Below are 19,055 nucleotides of genomic sequence, written 5' to 3' on the forward strand. Positions count from 1 at the left end.
ATGTGAATAGGACTTGTGGCTTTGGATTTCACCCCAAAAAAAAATCTAAGTTCAAATCTCTGCATTATTATTATTTTTAATAAATCTCTAAACCGACGGTTCTGATTAATTTACCCGTAAACTATAACCGACTCAAACCCCTAATCGCGCCGTTACGATTCCGATCCGATTATGGGCCGGATCCGATTCAAATCCGGCCCGTGGAAAGATCAATTCCCATCCAACAGCCTGGTCACCTCTTTTTGATTTTGATTTTTAATTTTGTATTTTGGCATTTTCTATATAAATATTTTAATTCAATTCTTGACTATTTAGACTGTTGAAGAGTCAGAGATTCAGAAAGAGTCCCCAAATGAACCACGTCAATGCTCACGTCCACATCACACTGTACGTGCTTACTTCGGGACCACTCATCCGCCGCTTCGTCCCTCCTTCGACACAGTCTCAAGAGTCACCCCCTTCTGGGAAGCATCTCCCCCTCTTCAATTTTCTGATATAAATAAGGCCTCCACAGCCCCTTTTTCTACTCAGACGCCTTACTCTCCCTCTCTTATCTCCTTCCATGGCTTCTGCAGCTGACTGCTTCACCCTCGATTCCATCACCCAATATCTTCTCAGCGACGACGATTCCTCCCATAAGCTGCCGCCGCTCGATCGTTGCCCTCGCCTCACCGTGTCCGTCCCTCCTCGTGTTGTTGCTGCCTTCCCGACCGCCTGCGGGAGCCACGAAGACGACGCGCGGCGGTACCGCGGGGTCCGCCAGAGGCCGTGGGGAAAGTTCGCGGCGGAGATCCGCGACCCCGCCCGGCGGGGCGCACGGCTTTGGCTCGGCACCTTCGACAGCGCCGTCGAGGCTGCTAGGGCCTACGACCGCGCCGCCTTCCAGATGCGTGGCCACAAGGCGATCCTCAACTTCCCTCACGAGATCGGCGGCGGCGGCGGCTGGGTCCCGCCGCCTCCGGTTGCCGAGACGAAGAGGAAGCGAGAGACGGAGGGGGAAGGAGGGGCGGCGGGGTGGAGGGCTGTCAAGAGGGAGCGGTCGCCGGAGACCGAGGGCAGCAGCGATGGGCAAGTTCCGCTGGCGTGCCCCCTGACGCCGTCTAGTTGGAAGGGGGTGTGGGATGGTGAGACGGCGGGCATCTTCAACCTTCCGCCGTTATCGCCGCCGCCTTCTCTGCGATTTCCTCAACTCACCGTCAATTGAAATTGATCTGAGCCGTCGCTCGACGTACGACCTAGTTTTGTTACACGGCGGTCACGGATCAAAATCGGCGGTCCGTGAAGACCGGAAAGTATAGGATTTAAGTTATTATTTTAGTTTTTAATTATTTCATTGCGGAGAAGGAGTAGTTGGCCGTTGTGTAGATATGAGAAAGCAATGACGGCTACCACTTATTTATTTATTATTTTATTTATTGAATAGCCATTTGGTATAAGTAATTGTATAATAAAATAGCATAAGTTGATGTTTATCTCTCCTTATAAATCTTTGGAACGTCTGACGTAATCATCTTTCTCCGATATATAATAAAATATTAAAATACGAAAGTACATATGCATATATATTTGGGTAGGATTTCTTGGATCATTTTTTATAATTCAAGAGATATGTCATTTGTATTTATAATTGGATTATGATTCGATCATAAATGATTGTGATCCCTGCTTAGATTCACCGTCTCCATCAGATTATAGTTTTTGTTTGGAGCGGGCAGTCGGAGGTCGCCCGAAGGGCATCCTCGTCAGATGCCCAGTAACCTGGTCACTTATCCACCACCGAAGGCCTTCGAGCGGTCTCCGATCGTCCGTTCCGAATAAAAATTATAACCTGGTGGGGACGGTGAACCCAGGAAGGGATCGTAATAATTTACGGTTGGATCGCGGTCACAATCCGTCCGTAAATATGAGTGGTACATCCCCTAAATCATAAAAAAGTGATCCAGAAGATCTGTGCTCATAAAATTTACCTTCACTGAATAAAAATTTAAACATTTAAATATTTTTAAACGTCTAAATTTACTTCAGTCGCTTATATGTGCGTAGAATAAAAATATACAAATATAATAAAAAAAATTACTAGATATATTATCAAGATTATTATATTAACTCTTAAATATATGTTTTGATAATCAAGACTTATAGTAATCCACAAAGCTTGAAGATCAGTTCTGTTTCTCTACTAAAGATAAATTTGATCACATTCAAAATTATCTTCTTCATACCATTGACACATTCTCAACAAATCTAACAACTAAGGACATAAAATTATTGTCATTAATGTACTTTCAAACTATTTCTTTACTACCATATAAAAACTCGTCGGTAAGAAATTCTCTTACTATGTAGTTTTCTTCGGCTCTCATACAGAAATATACTTTACTTGAGAAGAAACAAATGTAGTCATACAGGGCTTGAAACATCTTTACTTTAAAGGTTTCTACTCTTTAGAAAAAACTTTTACAACGACCCAAGCACAGCTAAATCCACATTTCTTTGTTAGCACTCTACTTAAAACTCAGAATACCAAGCCAGTTATTTATAGTCCCGATGCTCCACAAATTTATGCTTAAATACTTGGTTCTGGTTCTGACCATACATCAGAAGTTACTAAAAAAATTTCTCACAAGTCAGAATACTTAACTCTAGCTCAACTCAAAGAACAGAATAAAACTAAAACATTACAAAGGGCATCTTAGACCCACTTAGCAGGTTTCCCTAACATGCCCCCAAGACATTACTGCTTATGTACGCAGTTTGGTAGAAAAATCCACTTTACAAACTTCCATGGAACTATGTGAGGCTCTCAAGGCTTTTCACAAAAATCCCCCTAAAGGTCTGATAATAGTCTATGAAGCTGAGTTCAGCTCAAACTTAAGTGTCAAAAGAAAGGTGGCCTTGTATTGACTCCAAGAAGTATGGCGGTCAATGTCTGCTTCTTTACTCATTTTGCAAAGCTAACGTGGATTATGAATCCTATACTATCACTGCCTATAAAGATAGACTTATTACTCCCTTCACATTAATAGACTATGATCTCCTATATAAATTATGGATTCATGATCTAGATTTTGTTAAGAATTTCCAAAGTAACTGTGAGACATTATTTCAACAACATTGGAAGAAGAAGAAAATTTTGTGGTTTGTACGATTTACAGTATTCCACCAGAATGGTTAGAACTTAAAATAGAACCTACCAGGTATTTAGTCAAAATTGATATCAATGAAGTCGGTGGCTATCAGGCTGAACTTAAAGACTATCCTTACGATCCCGACTTTGTTTGGGAAGCTCCTCCCTCTTTCCCAGATCAACTCAAACATTAGCGAGCCTCTGTCCAAGGTACCAACTGGGGATGGGACCCCATTGAAGACCCAGGTACTTACGTCCTTGCAGGTGAATCTTACACTGAGAAGATTTATTAGCCCAAAGAAATAGGTACCAGATTCTTTCCTTTTACCTTTACAACACAACATACTACCCTCTTTCAATACTATCAAAGGAATACTGAACAAATGAGTAATAAGAGATTAGCAAACTCAGCACTTTCTTCCAGGACCTACAAAGCTGTTCTCTATGGGCACGGAGCCCCAACCTAAGCATCTAGCTCTCAAGCACCATCTTTAGATTCCACAAGAGAACAGAATGTGGATAACATGCTAGATCCCTAAAGCATACTTTGCAGTACCCTTAATACCATCTAATAGTATCTTCACTTATTAAAACAACCATCTGTCCAATTCTACAGTACCTCTACTTATTAAAACAAACACCTGTCAAAGATATCGTTCTCTCTACCAAACCCTCCTTTTCCTCCCGCTATCTCCAATTCCTACTCTCTCTCTCTCTCTCTCTCTCTCTCTCTCTCTCTCTCTCTCTCTCGCACACAACACCATGCCAGCAAACATGATCATTTTCCTTCTCCCCTAAGAAATCCTTTCCTTGCCTATAAGAAGCCTTCCTCTTCTACTTCCATGGGCATCGAGCAACCTCTTCTCTCCTCAGCAACAAAACGAGTGTTCTCAGTCTTAGTTCTGTAAGCTTTCTTATAAAATTTCTTTCTATAAACATCTATGTAAGATCTATATGTAAATTGCTGCTTGCTAGTTTTCCTTTATCTGTAAATCATGGCGTGCTAGTTTTTATTGTGTTGTAAAATTTCTATGTTATAAGACACTTTGTTTATATGAAGAACTAAACCTTCTTGCTAGGTCTAAGAAGGCTCTGTCTTATTTTTTTTTATCTTCTTCTTTACTTTGGAAACCTCCTCAGTCCATTTCTAAGTAACCAGAGGTGAACAGTAACTGTAAAAAAATAAGTAGACCAAGGTAAGACCTGTAAAGGCTAAGAAAGGAAGGCGTATCATCGTTGTATTCCTAGTTCATAACTAGGGCATTGGTTTTCTTCTAGGTCTTTTATAGGTGAGGTTTCTTGGATGAAACCAGATAAAAGAAGTAAGCAAGGAAATACAAGATAACCTATCTTTAACCTAGTATCCTTCCTTAAAAGACCTTAAAACAAACCCGGATTACCTTAAACTATCATCCTAAGCATCCCAATTCATCCACAAACCCTAGAACAACCAAAATAGGCACTTGTGTTGAAAATACTCAACAGAAACATCCTTGGACATTTTAACTCCTATAGGAGTGCATAAAAATTTAGCATATAAGAATGATATAATGTAAACTTACCCTGCACAATTATGGATGGCATCCTATGTAAATGCTCTGACATGGCCAAGAGTGATTTTTTTATTTCCCTCTCTCATCTCCATGCAGTTCTCTTCTCTCTCCTGTATTTAAGTATCTCTCTTACATGTAAGGTGGTACTGGTCTTTAAATATTAGCACTTCTTTCATGCAAGTTTCTCTCCTACCTACAAGGTGGTGTTGGTCGTTAAAGATTAACACCAGTATTGGTGCAGTACTGGTTTGAAACCAGCACCAGCTAGCATCACGTTAGTACTGGTCTTTAAAGACCAATACCAACGTAGGTTTAAAACTAGCACTAGCCAAGGTTGGTGTTGATTTACGCAAAGAAGCACCAACATTGGTGTTGCTTTGCACATGTTGATGTTAGTTTGCGCAAACTAGTACCAATGTGTGTAAATCAGTACCACGTTGGTGCTTGTTTGAGCAAATCAACACCAACATATGCAAACTAGTACCATGTCGGTGCTGCTTTGCGCTCATGCTGCTTTGCTCAAACCATCACCAACATGTACAAAGCAGTACTAAGTGTTGGTTTGTGCAAATCAGCATTAACATGGTGTCGGCTAAGTGTTGGTCTTTCAAGACCAACACCAACACTGGTGCTGATATTTAAAGACCAGCACCAATGCTGATTTTTACAAGCCAACACCAACGTTTGGTGCTGATTTGGGCAAATTAGCACCAACGTGCACAAATTTATACATGTTGGTACTGATTTGCACAAAGTAGTACCATTCACACATGTTGGTGTTGATTTACATAAAGCAACACTAACGTAGTGCTGATTTATACACACTGGTGCTGATTTACATAAATCAACACCAATTATTGATGTTGATTTACGCAAATCAGCACCAACTGTTGGTGCTAGTTTGCACACGTTGGTGCTGATTTACGTAATCTAGCACCAACGTGCGCTAGTTTGCATAAACCAAGACCAACGTGTGCAAAGCAGCACTAACTTTGATGTTGATTTACACAAACTAGTGGTGCTGGTTTGTGTAAACCAACACCAACAATGGTGTTGGTCTTTAAGGACCAACACCAATAATGGTGTTGGTTAGCACCAGCCTTGGCTGGTGCTGGTTTCAAACTAGCATTGATGTTAGTCTTTAAGACCAGTACTAACGTGATACTAGCTGGTGCTGGTTTTAAACCAGCGACGATGCTCATCTTTAAAGTCCAACACCAATGCTGGTGTTGATCTTTAAAGACCAGCACATTAAATACCAACACCAACACTAGTGTTGATCTTTAAAGACCCGCACCACCTTTATGTAGGACAGAGACTTGTATATAGGAGAGAGAAGATAATTACATGTAAATGAGAGAGGGAAATAAAAAAAATCATTCTTAACTGTGTCAGAGTATTCACGTTGGATGTCACCCATAGTTGTGTAGAGTAAGTTGTACAAGGTATTATATATATATATATATAAAGAGAGAGAGAGAGAGGAAATTTACCCTGCACGCTCATGCATGACTAAGTGTAAATCCGAGCGCTCGAAAATCCGTCTGGGCATCTCGATTCACTTTTATTGATTAAGGCACCCAGATGGACTTTCGGGTGGTAGGATTTACACTCAATCACCAATAAGTGTGTAGGATATCAAACATCCACACTATATGTGTGTGTGTGTGAGAGAGAGAGAGAGGAAATTTACCCATGCACGCTCATGAGTGACTGAGCGTAAATCCGAGCATCCAAAAATCCTTCTGGGTGTCACGATTCACTTTTATCGATTGGGGTGCCCGGATAGACTTTCGGGCGGTAAGATTTACACGTAGTTGCCCATAAGCGTCACTGATACACTTCCATATCCATATCAAACTACTGGCTAAATTACTTGAGAATAAGTATTGCACTAAACATGATTTTAGAAATCTGATTCAACATTCTTTTCAAGCTTAAATTCCAGAAGAACAATGGTTTAAATTGTGCTTTACAAATTCTGTATTCCCTCTGTTTACTAGCAATACAGTGAAGCTATACAGTTTATAAATCTATAAATTAAGGTAGTTCATATCCAGGCGAATTCTAGAGCTATGAAGCAACTACAATTTTGATAAAAAATAGCATCAATATATGGCACAAAACAGTTCCGGAATCCATTGGCTAAATTGTAGCTACTGCTTTTCTTTCTACAGATTTTTCTATCTTTTTTCTCTGTATATTTGAATTCATCATAACAGAGGCAAGTTGTGGAGTGGTTCCTGCAAGAATCTTCTTTCTTATCCGATTCCCCACAAAACATTTGCTGCAATTTCCAAATTCTGAGCAAAAGCCAACAACTGCATTCTTCCAAGCTTCTGATCAGGTTCCGAAAATAGGATTAGTCACTATCCAAGAGGTTCATAAGAGAAGGTGACACCAACTAGTATTGATATGCCAAGTTCAGATTCTAAATTATGCTCTTCAAAATTCAGATTTTGGATTCATTGGAATTACATGCTCTTATGCTAGCACTTGTTCCCTCAACTTCTTAAAAGGTGAATCCACTTCACATTAGTTAAGAACTAAAATGAAATTTACAAACATTACAACAGCTTGATCATAGAATCCAAATCTGCCTGATAAATTCTGTACTCAATTTCAAATTGAAGTTCTAGCTACAGAAATTCAAATTTTCTAGAATTGCAAATCTGAATTGTTTCATCTTCAATAATTTTACCAACAACAACTATAAGGTTTCTAAAATAGAAACTAGGCCAAAGAACTTAGAATTAAAGCTGCCTTTTTTTACTTCTGAATTTTTGAACCTTAGTTTCAGAGGCTGAAATTCAAGGAAATCTGGGCCTGATTCATAAAGAGTAAACATCTTTTAGCACTGTATTTATAGCAATTGAATTCACTTTATTCCTGATTAGAAAATGGGTACCAACGTGCACATCTCCTGTATTTTTTTTTCTCATTGCCGTAGTTTACATTTTTCTTCATTTCTGTAGGTTTTCTTTTCCTTCTGTTCTAGCCATTTTTCTGGTAGCATCAATAAAGATATTCATCTCTATTGCATTGTTGGAAAACCAATTCAAATTCCATTAATCACCAATAGCAGCTTTGATCACAAAATTCAAAATTTCATTATAAATCCTATACTTCAATTGGCACTGAGATATGAACTCCAGTTCTGATCATACTATTAGGTTGCTGAATATTCTTGGAATCTGAAATTTCTGCAAGAGTACACTTCAAAAACATTTAATTTCTTAAGAGTTCATAAATTCAGAATTATGCATTAACTCTTGATTCCTAATGATCAATAAAATATCTTAAAGATTCATGAATTTGATTCCAAGAGATTTCAAAGAGCTATGAATAGGATTTGGTATGCAACTGAATCATGAAATTTAGTTTTCTTCCTCTACAGTTTTTATACTTGAACTTAAGCTGTTGTCTAGAATTTCATTCAAAAATCTGAATTCAGAATTCAAGTTCCTGGAGTTGACAAATCGTGAATTAAATCTCATAATGAGCATCCAACAAGTTCTTCATCAACTTTTTCCTTAACCATCAATATCAAACTTCTTATTTCTGAAAAACATGGTTTTAAAATTTCTGCATTTACAGGTGTTAACCTAAATGAGGCCAGTTTTTAAATTATGTAACTTTAATCTTCAATTTAAAAATTGGAATTCCAGTGCAACTTCAACTCAATTCATTACAACTTCAACTGGAAAGTAGGTATCATTAAGCATTGAGATGATAAGTAGATGAATTCAGATTGGTGCATGTCATAACAACATGAATATTTGGCACAAACAGTTTAGATGCCCAGCATGAATATTCTCCAAAAGTCAGCTTCCTAGACAAGCTACTTTACTGATTTCTTGTAAACTGAATACTTTCAGAAAACTAATTCATTGGAGTTGCATATTTGGATCCATGGTAAGCTCGGAAAAGGAGCATCAAATGAAAATATAAAACTGATCAGAAATTAGTGTCAACAACATGGCACAGGGTTTCATTAGGCTATGAAATGATTAAAATTTTAACAACAATCAGTACAACAACCTTGCTCACAGAATTAGAACGTCGTGACGAAGGAAACCCAGCTCACGACCTCGGCGAACACTATCATCTCCTACACACCACGCAACTAATCAACTAGACGTCAGTGACCTAAGATCGGGATGGGAATCCTTGGCTAGACCCTTCGACGCTTAAGTTAGTCCTCTCTGCTCCAGGTGGAAGGAAGAAAATACAGTGAAATTGGAATGAAAACTAGGGTTCCAGTGATGGTCTTGCGCGTACCTGGCTAACGGAGGAGATTCCCCTTTTTATACCACTTCATATAACCTCCGTAGTTATGAAGTGGACCCCGGTTAGTTAGAGTTTGTTATGAGATGATGTAAGTACCTGCAATAATAGTTTAAGAAATCTTTTTCATACTCCATATGTACCTTCTTTGTCGTCTAGCACATTTACAGGAGTTTCTAGAAGTCGTTTCCCGCCAAACTGTCATATGATTGTATATTATTCAAACATCACCTATATTTGGTTGTAATACTCCTTGCTATGTTCACGAGATTTAATGATTGTGCGTGTTTTTATGTCCGACCAGATTTTGTCAAGTTGATTTTATACTAATAGCCTTCTAAAGGTGTGTATTGGTATACTCGCCCGATATCACATTACCGAGAGAATTATGAGTATGCTCATCCGAACTTATTCTACCGACCGTGATAAGTTGAGTCCCTTCTGGCGACTTAAGTTCGCACACCTGCTTGGTCGCCTGAACTCACATTACCGAGCAAGTTATGTATATGTTTGTCCGGGGTTATTCTACCGACCGTGTTAAGTCGAGTCCCTTCTAGTGACTTAAGTTTGCACACCTGCGTGGTCGCCCGAGCTCACATTACCGAGCGAGTTATGTATATGTTCGTCCGAGGTTATTCTACCGACCGTGTTAAGTTGAGCCCCTTCTGGTGACTTAAGTTCGAACGCATGCTTGGTCGCCCGAGCTCACATTACCGAGCGAGTTATGTATATGTTGGTCCGGCGTTATTCTACCGACCGTGTTAAGCCGAGTCCCTTCTGGCGACTAAAGTTCATACGCCTGCTTGGTCATCCGAGCTTACATTATCGATCAATTTTATACCACCAAGCATATCAACACGTGCTAATCCTTCGTTCGTCATAATTCGATCTGGCTTATACTCTCGAACAGTCCCACTTTCCCGATCGATTTTTCCTACTTGATCAAGACTTCCTCGTTGGGCGTGGGAGCGTTTGCTAGTATTTCACCCATTTGGATTTATCTGATCTCATATACCTATTCATATCATGTGCTCGGTTATTTCTATCCCGACTAGTTTAAGGTGGACAACCGATATTGGCTTACCGAGCGCATTTGTCTCGACCAAACCTCCTTACTTCCTATTCCTTCTCATATTTCTTTTCACATTATTATACGGACCTTACTCCTTATACCCCATATCAACTCGCTTCTGCTATGCTCTGTTCTATACGTGCAAGTGTTGATACGCCAAAGCTCTCCGAAAACCTATGCTAAGTTCTATTCATTTGTTGTTAGTAACTTTTCATTATATACTTACATTTATTACTATTAAAGTGATAGTAGTTTGTTATTATCACCTTCATCTTTGTACGCTCTTCTCATTCTCTGAAAGCTTTTCAAAGAGGAGATTTTAGTGATTGCCCATTTGAAATTGTCCAAGGGATCTGGATCTTGGAATAGTAGTTGCTACACTACGAAATAAGTAAATCACCTGAGTTTTTATTGTCTTGTTTTACTTTTTGCTGCCTATTTTTGTTTTCACAAAAGAAAGGTTTTTCGATGAGCATTATTCAACCCCACTTTTATCGTGCTTTTCAGTTCTACACCTCTCTAATACGGTCACTTAGACCTTTTAAAATCCCTTCGTAGAGAGTTATCATCAGTCAATCGCCCCGGGCTCCATTAGGTTGTCTGAAATCGTCGAATATGCTTCCCTGTGATGGTTACAGTAATAAGTAGGATATAAAATTTAAAGTTAGTCGCACTTACGTTGAGTTTAGATGCTTGATGGCCTAAAATATATTAAATGTCACGAATAGGCTTATCAAATTAACAAATGTATATTCCATGAACCCCTTAACTACACAATAATGTTGTAATAACGAGCCCAGGATCGAACCTCGAGGAACCAACGGTAGGATGTAATCTAGGATTATATTTTATTCCTATTTTTGGGGGGTTTAATATAAAATGGGGGAGTTTAAGCCTTGAATCTAAATCTAAAAAATGACAAACAAGTAAAAAAGAAACTGATATAATGCATAAATGAAACCTAACTAGGTGTCAATGATTAGTCCAATACGCATTGTCACACTACGTAATGAATTTCATCATCAACACACTTAAACTAAGGTATAAAACAGCAAGACAATAAGGAAACCTGATATAAGCAACCATGTATTAAGCTAAAGCAAGATGAACAACTACTTCAAAAGCAATTAAAACTAAATTACCCAATGCACTTGAATTCCAACAATTAATCTTAAAAGAACTATGGTTACTGAATCTAATCTAACCTATAAACAAGCAGTAAACAGAATTGTAGATTCAAAATGAACAAGAATTGCAAACAATCAAGTAGCTGCACAAAACTTGGATTGTAAAACTCAAATAAAATTGAAATTGCAAAAGAGAAAATCAGATCTGAAGATCTGAGCTAATTTAAAAACAAATCAAAAGAAAACTAAACAAAACAAAAGCATTCCACAATCCAAACCCGTATCCTCAATCCTTCCTCTCTACCGTAAAGCAGATTTGCCTCCGGGAACACCCTTCGGGCCATCACTAACAAAGAATCAAACTCACAACTTCATTCAGGAGAAATCCAAGCTACTGAGAACGCCCTAACCAGCTCAGATTCATCCGAATGCTCCAGCCGACGAAGAAACAGAGCACTCTCGCCAATCAGCAAACGTGAGGTGAAGATGAAGATCGATTGTACTCTGGAGAACCGGGGAACACCCTCAACAACTCTAGAGTGAATGGCAGAAGCTCAAATCGGGGAACACCCTCAAATCTGGCTTGGATGAAGCTTACGGATAGCAAAATTAGGACCGGGGAACACCCTCAAGTCGCTCCTCTGTGCTTCGTTTGCTGGTCGCCGGATCAATAGAAGTTCGCCGGAGATTAGTAGGGATGAAAATCGGATCTAGAAATGGAATGGGAAGCTACGGCGAGGACGAAGAAGAAGGGTGAACAGTGGTGGTGTCGCAGAATCGCCGAGTTCCCAAGAAACATTATAGCTTCTCAAAGCCTTTATGCCCTTTTCAAATCTGATCGGACGACTGAAATTGATTTGGATCTTGATCAACGGTAAAACGTCACTAAAAATCTGATCCGATGGTACTGATCTTGATCTAGGGTCTGGATCTACTCTCCCTTAGGTCGGATGGACCAGATCTTCACTGGATGACTTAGTGTTGGTTGCTACTCGGAAAGCCTAGAGGTTCCACTGTACAAAAATTTTGTACAAAGGTCTGAACCTTTTCCTAGCTACCATGTGTTCTTTTAAATTAAATTTTGGATCGCCTGCGGAACTTAACACGTTTGATCCAAAACTTAATCTATTTGTTCTTTTAGGTTCTGACTTGGATCTCCTGCGGAACTTAACACGTTCGACCCAAATCACCTTAAGTTATTAATTCCATTAAATATTAATTTCCATAATTGGTTCCCAGTACTGACGTGGCGAGGCACATGACCTTCTTGGATATGGGAGCAACCACCACCGACTAGACAAAACCTTTTATAGAAAGGTAATATTTAATTTCCTAAAATAACTTTAGGTTAACCGAAAAGAACAATCAAATCACAAGGAAAAGAAAAAACAAAAGAACACAACATCGAAAAACATATTCGAAATTCTAGAATCGTAAGCCTCTTGTATTTAGTATTATTTCCATAAATAACTAGCATGATGCGGAAAGGAAAAATTACTAGTTATACCTTCTAAAAGACCTCTTGATCTTCTACCGTATTCCTCTTCTATCCTCGGACGTTGTGTGGACAACGATCTTCCGAGATGAGAACCACCAAGCACCTTCTTCTTCCTTACAAGTTTCGGCCACCATAATTCTCCAAGAGAAGTAGAGGTCCGGCCACCACCACCAAGCTCCAAGGGATACAAGAAACAAAACCATCTTTCTCTCCTTCTTCTCCTAGCTAGAACCGGCCACCATCAAGAGCTCCAAGAGAGGTTGCCGCCGGCCATAAGAAGAAGAGAAGAGGAAGAAGCTAGGGCCGGCCACCAAGGAGGAAAAGAGAGGAGAAGAATAATAGAGTTGATCACCCATGAAGGCACCTCTACCCCCTCTTTTATAATCCTTGGTCTTGGCAAATAAGGAAATTTAATTAAAAACTTCCTTAATTATTTTGTCATGAAAAAGAAAATTTTATTTAATTAAAAATAATTTCCTTTTTACAAATACAATGGCCGGCCACACCATTCCACAAATCAAGGAAATTTTAATTCACACAAGAATTAAAACTTCCTAATTTGCTTTCGGAAATTTATAAAAATTTCTCAAATAATTTTTCCCTTCATGGTGGTTAATAAAAAGGAATTTTTATAAATTAAAATATTTCTTTTAAACATGTGGATAAAAAGAAAGTTATCTCTAAAAATTAAAATCTCTTTTAATCTACAAATAAGGAAAGATATCAAATCTTTTCTTAATCTTTTGTAGAAACTTATAAAAGAGAATATTTAATTTTAAACTCTCTTTTAAATCATGAACATGATTAAAATTGAAAGTTTTCTTAAAATTTAAAATCCTCCTTTAATCAACAAATAAGGAAAGATTTCAAATTTTAAACTCTCTTTTAAACATGTAGATGATTTACAAATAAGGAGAGTTTTTTCCAAAAATTAAAACCATCCTTTTAAACTACAAATAAGGAAAGAGATTAATCACTTCTCTTAATCTTTTGTAGAAAACTATAAAAGGAAATTTTTTATTTTTAAACTCTCTTTTAAAATCATAATATCCACATAAGAAATAATTTTAATAAAATCCTTTTTAATATTCTAGTGGTCGGCCACCTAAGCTTGGGACCCAAGCTTTGGCCGGCCACCTACATGGCTCATCCACTTGGTCTTGGCCGGCCCTAGCTTGGGTTCCAAGCTAGCTTGGCCGGCCCCATTGGATGGGTAAGAAGGTGGGTATGCGGTGGGTATAAATCTCTATATACTAGAGGCTACGATAGGGACCGAGAGGAGGAATTGGTTTTGGTCTCCCGATGAAATTAAGCATCCCGTGTTCGCCCCGAACACACAACTTAATTTCATCAATAATAATTCATTCCACTAAAGAACTATTATTGAACTACCGCACCAATCCCAAATTACATTTTGGGCTCCTTCTTATTATGAGTGTGTTAGTCTCCCTGTGTTTAAGATGTCAAATGTCCACTAATTAAGCGAGTTACTGACAACTCATTTAATTAATATCTTTGTCCAAGAGTAGTACCACTCAACCTTATCGTCATGTCGGACTAAGTCCACCTGCAGGGTTTAACATGACAATCCTTATGAGCTCCTCTTGAGGACATTCTCAACCTAGATCACTAGGACACAGTTTCCTTCTATAATCAACAATACACACTATAAGTGATATCATTTCCCAAGTTATCGGGCTTATTGATTCATCGAACTAAATCTCACCCATTGATAAATTAAAGAAATAAATATCAAATATATGTGCTTGTTATTATATTAGGATTAAGAGCACACACTTCCATAATAACTGAGGTCTTTGTTTCTTTATAAAGTCAGTATAAAAGAAACGACCTCAGATGGTCCTACTCAATACACTCTAAGTGTACTAGTGTAATTATATAGTTAAGATAAACTAATACCTAATTACACTATGACCTTCCAATGGTTTGTTCCTTTCCATTATGGTCGTGAGTTACTGTTTATAATTTATAAGGTACTGATAACATGATCCTCTGTGTGTGACACCACACACCATGTTATCTACAATATAAATTAATTGAACAACTACATTTATCATAAATATAGACATTTGACCAATGTGATTCTTATTTCTAGATAAATGTTTATACCAAAAGCTAGGCTTTTAGTATACACTCTAACACTTAGATCTATCAAATCTTTGATGAATGACCCATAATGCACTGTAGCTTGATCTTCTCGTTTAAACTCTTATTCGAGCACAAATTTGGTTCAAATAGATCCAAATCCAAGATCCTTTGATGCCTACAAAATAAGAATCAAATATTAACATCAAATAACATGAAAGTAAAATAATTTACAATTAGGTCCAAAATCGATACAATGCATAAAATGTGATATAACCATGATTTAAACTTATGAAATTAACATCAAACCATGCATATATAAATCAAAATAATACAGTAAAGTCATGATTATCAAATCTCCCACACTTAGTCTTGAACGTCTCATGCAAGTAAAGAAAGCTAAAAATCATCTCCACACAAATTCCCTAGCAATATCTAAAAGATAGTAAAAAGGATTTAACTAAGACCATCTAAAGATCACAAACAATCATGAATACAATCAAAACAATAATCAATAGGTATGATAGTTTCAACCCAATTGAAAAATTAAGCAAGTTGCAATCTCACAAGGTATTTACCTATTCTATCTCTCACACTCAAAAATACATATAAGTGGAGCTCACTCAATGCAACTCATAACATTTCACTACCATAAGCTTGCTTATTTTCTAATTCTCCACCACTATAAACATAGCATACATGAATAAAAAGGAATTTATCATCAAGAATTGAAGTGGAATAAAAAAGAACAATGAAAGTGAATAGAATAGGCAAAAGAAAAGAATTCAATGAAAAATTGAGAGAATTAGAGTATTGGAGGAATATACTTGATGAGTTGACCATTTTGATGTGTAAAGAGATGAATACCATTTGTTTTTATCAATTCAAAAGGCCAAGCTAACCTCCCCTTCAATTTAATGGACATCCAAAATCTTGATACTCTATCTCTATACTTGATACTTTTGATTTGCCAAAAAAAAATTTCTTCACTGTTTTTCCACGTTTCACTTCCAGCACTTTGAAACTAAAAAAAAAAAAATCTCAAATCATGAGGAATAATTCTCTCCCCCACACTTAAAATATTGGTCGTCTCGGACAATAAAAACACAACATGTATCAAATTATTTGACACACTTTAAATTGTTATATTCCTTTTCTGCTACAGAATTTGTTCTCTATTTCTATCATTGGCAGATTCAATAAAGATGTGCATCTCTATTGCATTGGTAGAAGACCAAATCAAATTCCATTAACCATCAATTGCAGCTTTAATCATAAAATTCAACAACTTAGTCTCATAAATTTAGCATCCTGCAGATTCAGCTTCTGGAAATTCTGTGCTCACTGCTTTAAAATCAGAAATCCATCCCAGAATTTCAGTGATTGAATCTTGACTCCTTTCATTGACTCCCTTCTGCTCAGAAGCTTTTGGCACCCAAATAAATCAAAAGTAAATGCTGAATTCTGGTTTTCTAGACTTCAGTTCAGCAATTGGAAAAGTGCTGCTGTATCAGTAAATGGAATATGGATTCTAACATCTACTGCAACAAATTCTGTAAAGAAGATCTTAAAAGACTACAAGGGCAATACCAAATCAAAACTCCATTGATATTTCAATTTCAGAAATGATAGATGCTGTAATTGAGTTGCAGTTTCTGCACTTCAAAATTCAAAACCTCACTAATCTGATTCTGAATTTTGCACTTCAAAATTCAAAACCTCCAAAAATTTCTAGGTTTTAAAAACTCTAACTTGTTATAACTCATTTCTAAAATGGCACGGAAATGCTTCATTTGCAGAAATTTTTTCATTTTCTTCTTTTCTGATCTACTTGGAAATTCCGGCCAAACATTAAAGCTTTAACCTCCAAAAGACTATCTTCATAGCATTCAATCACAATTAACTTTCCCTTCAATTCCTTCCAATCGAAAAGTTCATTACATACATCTAGTACATTCCTGCACATTAACTTACATGCATTTCTGCTCATTTTTCCAAATTTTATAACTTCTGCATTTCTGCCCAGCATTATCACACACTTAAAAGGTTCAGATTTAATGATATTTATGAATTTTAGTGGTCTCCATTAGCATTCCATCACTGCACAATAGCAATAATCAGATTGAAAAGCTTCTGAAATTACTACACAATACCAGCAAACAAGTTTCTGCATTTCTGATATATATATCCCTAACTCAATAAAAGATCACCATATTGAATCGATCTCTGTAATTCTTAAATTTATAGATCAAGTTCAGCAATCCAGCAAAAAGAATCTAAAAATGAACTGTTCAAATATTATTGCTGAATTAAGAAACTGTTTCAGAATTATGAAAAGCAGTTGCTTCAGTATTCGAATTCAAGTAGGGAAAATGGTAGCATTGCTAGAATTCTGGAGCAAAAACAATAGGACAGAATTAAGAGTCTTGAAACTATCTTTTGGAAGCTGATTGTTGAGTTAGGAATGCAGAAATTGTGATAAACAGGAAAGAATTTGTTATCTGAACTTCAGCTTCAGAAATCTGATTCTAGTTTCAGGAATTTCAATGGTAGGATTTAAATTCTAATTATTGCTGATCATCATCAATCCTTAAATGTTGGCACAATGCAGATGTTTTCTTAAAGCAGATACAAACATTACTGATTTGTAATAGAACCCTGGCACACAATTAATGGTAACTGATACATCAATTTCAGAAATGATTTTTGCTGTAATTGAATTTCAGTTTTACAGAAATTCTTATTCAATTCAAGCTGCTACAATCAACAATTCCACATTTACAAAGTTCATCACCCAACCTATCCAATTAACATACAAGTCACTAAAAATTCATACTTCAGTCTGATCAGAAATTAGCAGGCGTCTAAGTCACTAAATTTCTTAAGCTTCTCCTTTCTTAGCTAGGTTTCATTGAATGAACTTCCAAAGGTTCCATAGTTATCTAATTTCAGATTCAATGAAACTGAATTCTGGAATTTAATTGTTCAACAGCTTTAGTCTCAAAATTCAACTCCTTCCTTCTCTTTAACATTCTTCAATATATCTTATACATTTATTCCAATTCCAAAATCACTTCATAGAATTACAGCTCATGAATAGATAGAAATTGCTTCCAGGAAATAGTTTCTGAATTCTATGCTGTAACAATGTGCAGCTCATAACATAGCTCACTCACCTTTCAGTTTCGATTCCATAAATTTCCTTCACTGTTTCCTGCAGAACAGAATTTTTGCAGCTGCATTCCTGGTACGGTTCTTTGTGCAATACATTGAGCTTCTCACTGGCTAGGAATAAGCTCAGAATTACCACTCCTTCTTTGATCACAGAGTTCAGCATCATATTCTGATTGTAGAAATGGAATTCTGAGATTTTTTTTTCTTCTTCTTGTATCAGAATTCCAGTGATTCTTATATCTCAACTGCCTGTCTACAGATTACCAAATGACAATGAGATGTCAAATGCTCCACTTATGTGTTTCACTGGTATGTAATTCCTAAATTCAAAAACAGATTCAGATAGAAATGACACTGATTACATGAATTTGGAACTTGGTAGCAACAGTGTATCAATTTTAAATGTGCCATTTCAGATCTCAACTTAAGGATTCAGCTTCAATGAAATTGCAGAAGTTACAAAGCATAAAATAGTCATGCAGCATTTAGTGGTGTTTCCAAATTCAATGGTCTTCATTATCTTTCCATTCCTGCACAGCAGGAATATTCAGATTTGAGCATGTTTCTGCAGATTGAACATCATTCTGTTGTACACAAATTCCAGCATTTGTTACTACAGCTTGTAACACTTCTTTTGAACTTCTCCCTTTTTTAAAGGTTACTTCAAATTTTCGGCACAACATTAATACTAAGCTCTTCATTTACCTATTCCTGCACAATACAATGTCTAGAATTCAGCCATTCCAATCTGCACAGCTTTAAAAAAATTTTAGACTTGCACAGTTTTGCATCTCACAGAATACTGAATTTCAGATTGGTGCACTTGATATCCTCATCTGATGTTACTGCTTTCTCACTTCAAGCTTCAACAATTTATTCACATAGAACTTACAATCCTTTAATCAAATCATAGCTTGATTCCCATCTTGTTTCAGCTTATAACATTAATCAGAAAACTTGATGCAATTTCAGAATTCCAGCAAATTGATACTATCAAATCCTGAATTTAGATTTTCCTCTTATTCGAATTCAAACTTTATCAAGTACTTCGATCTTAACAAATTCAAACATTCAATTTAGAAGGATTACAACAAATCAAAAATGGCAAAGA

The 19,055-nt window shown here is 37.0% G+C and overlaps 1 protein-coding gene across 1 annotated transcript; it reads left to right on the forward strand.

Annotated features, from left to right (window-relative positions):
• The first annotated feature begins 515 nt into the window (after positions 1-515).
• On the forward strand, positions 516-1,472 carry LOC122056460 (ethylene-responsive transcription factor ERF105-like). Its single transcript, XM_042618425.1, has one exon. The coding sequence runs from the start codon at positions 563-565 to the stop codon at positions 1,202-1,204; it is 642 nt and encodes a 213-aa protein (XP_042474359.1). The 5' UTR covers positions 516-562; the 3' UTR covers positions 1,205-1,472.
• The last annotated feature ends 17,583 nt before the right edge of the window (positions 1,473-19,055 follow it).

The sequence above is a fragment of the Zingiber officinale genome, chromosome 3B (genome assembly GCF_018446385.1).
Source record: "Zingiber officinale cultivar Zhangliang chromosome 3B, Zo_v1.1, whole genome shotgun sequence".
In the NCBI taxonomy this organism is placed as follows: domain Eukaryota; kingdom Viridiplantae; phylum Streptophyta; class Magnoliopsida; order Zingiberales; family Zingiberaceae; genus Zingiber; species Zingiber officinale.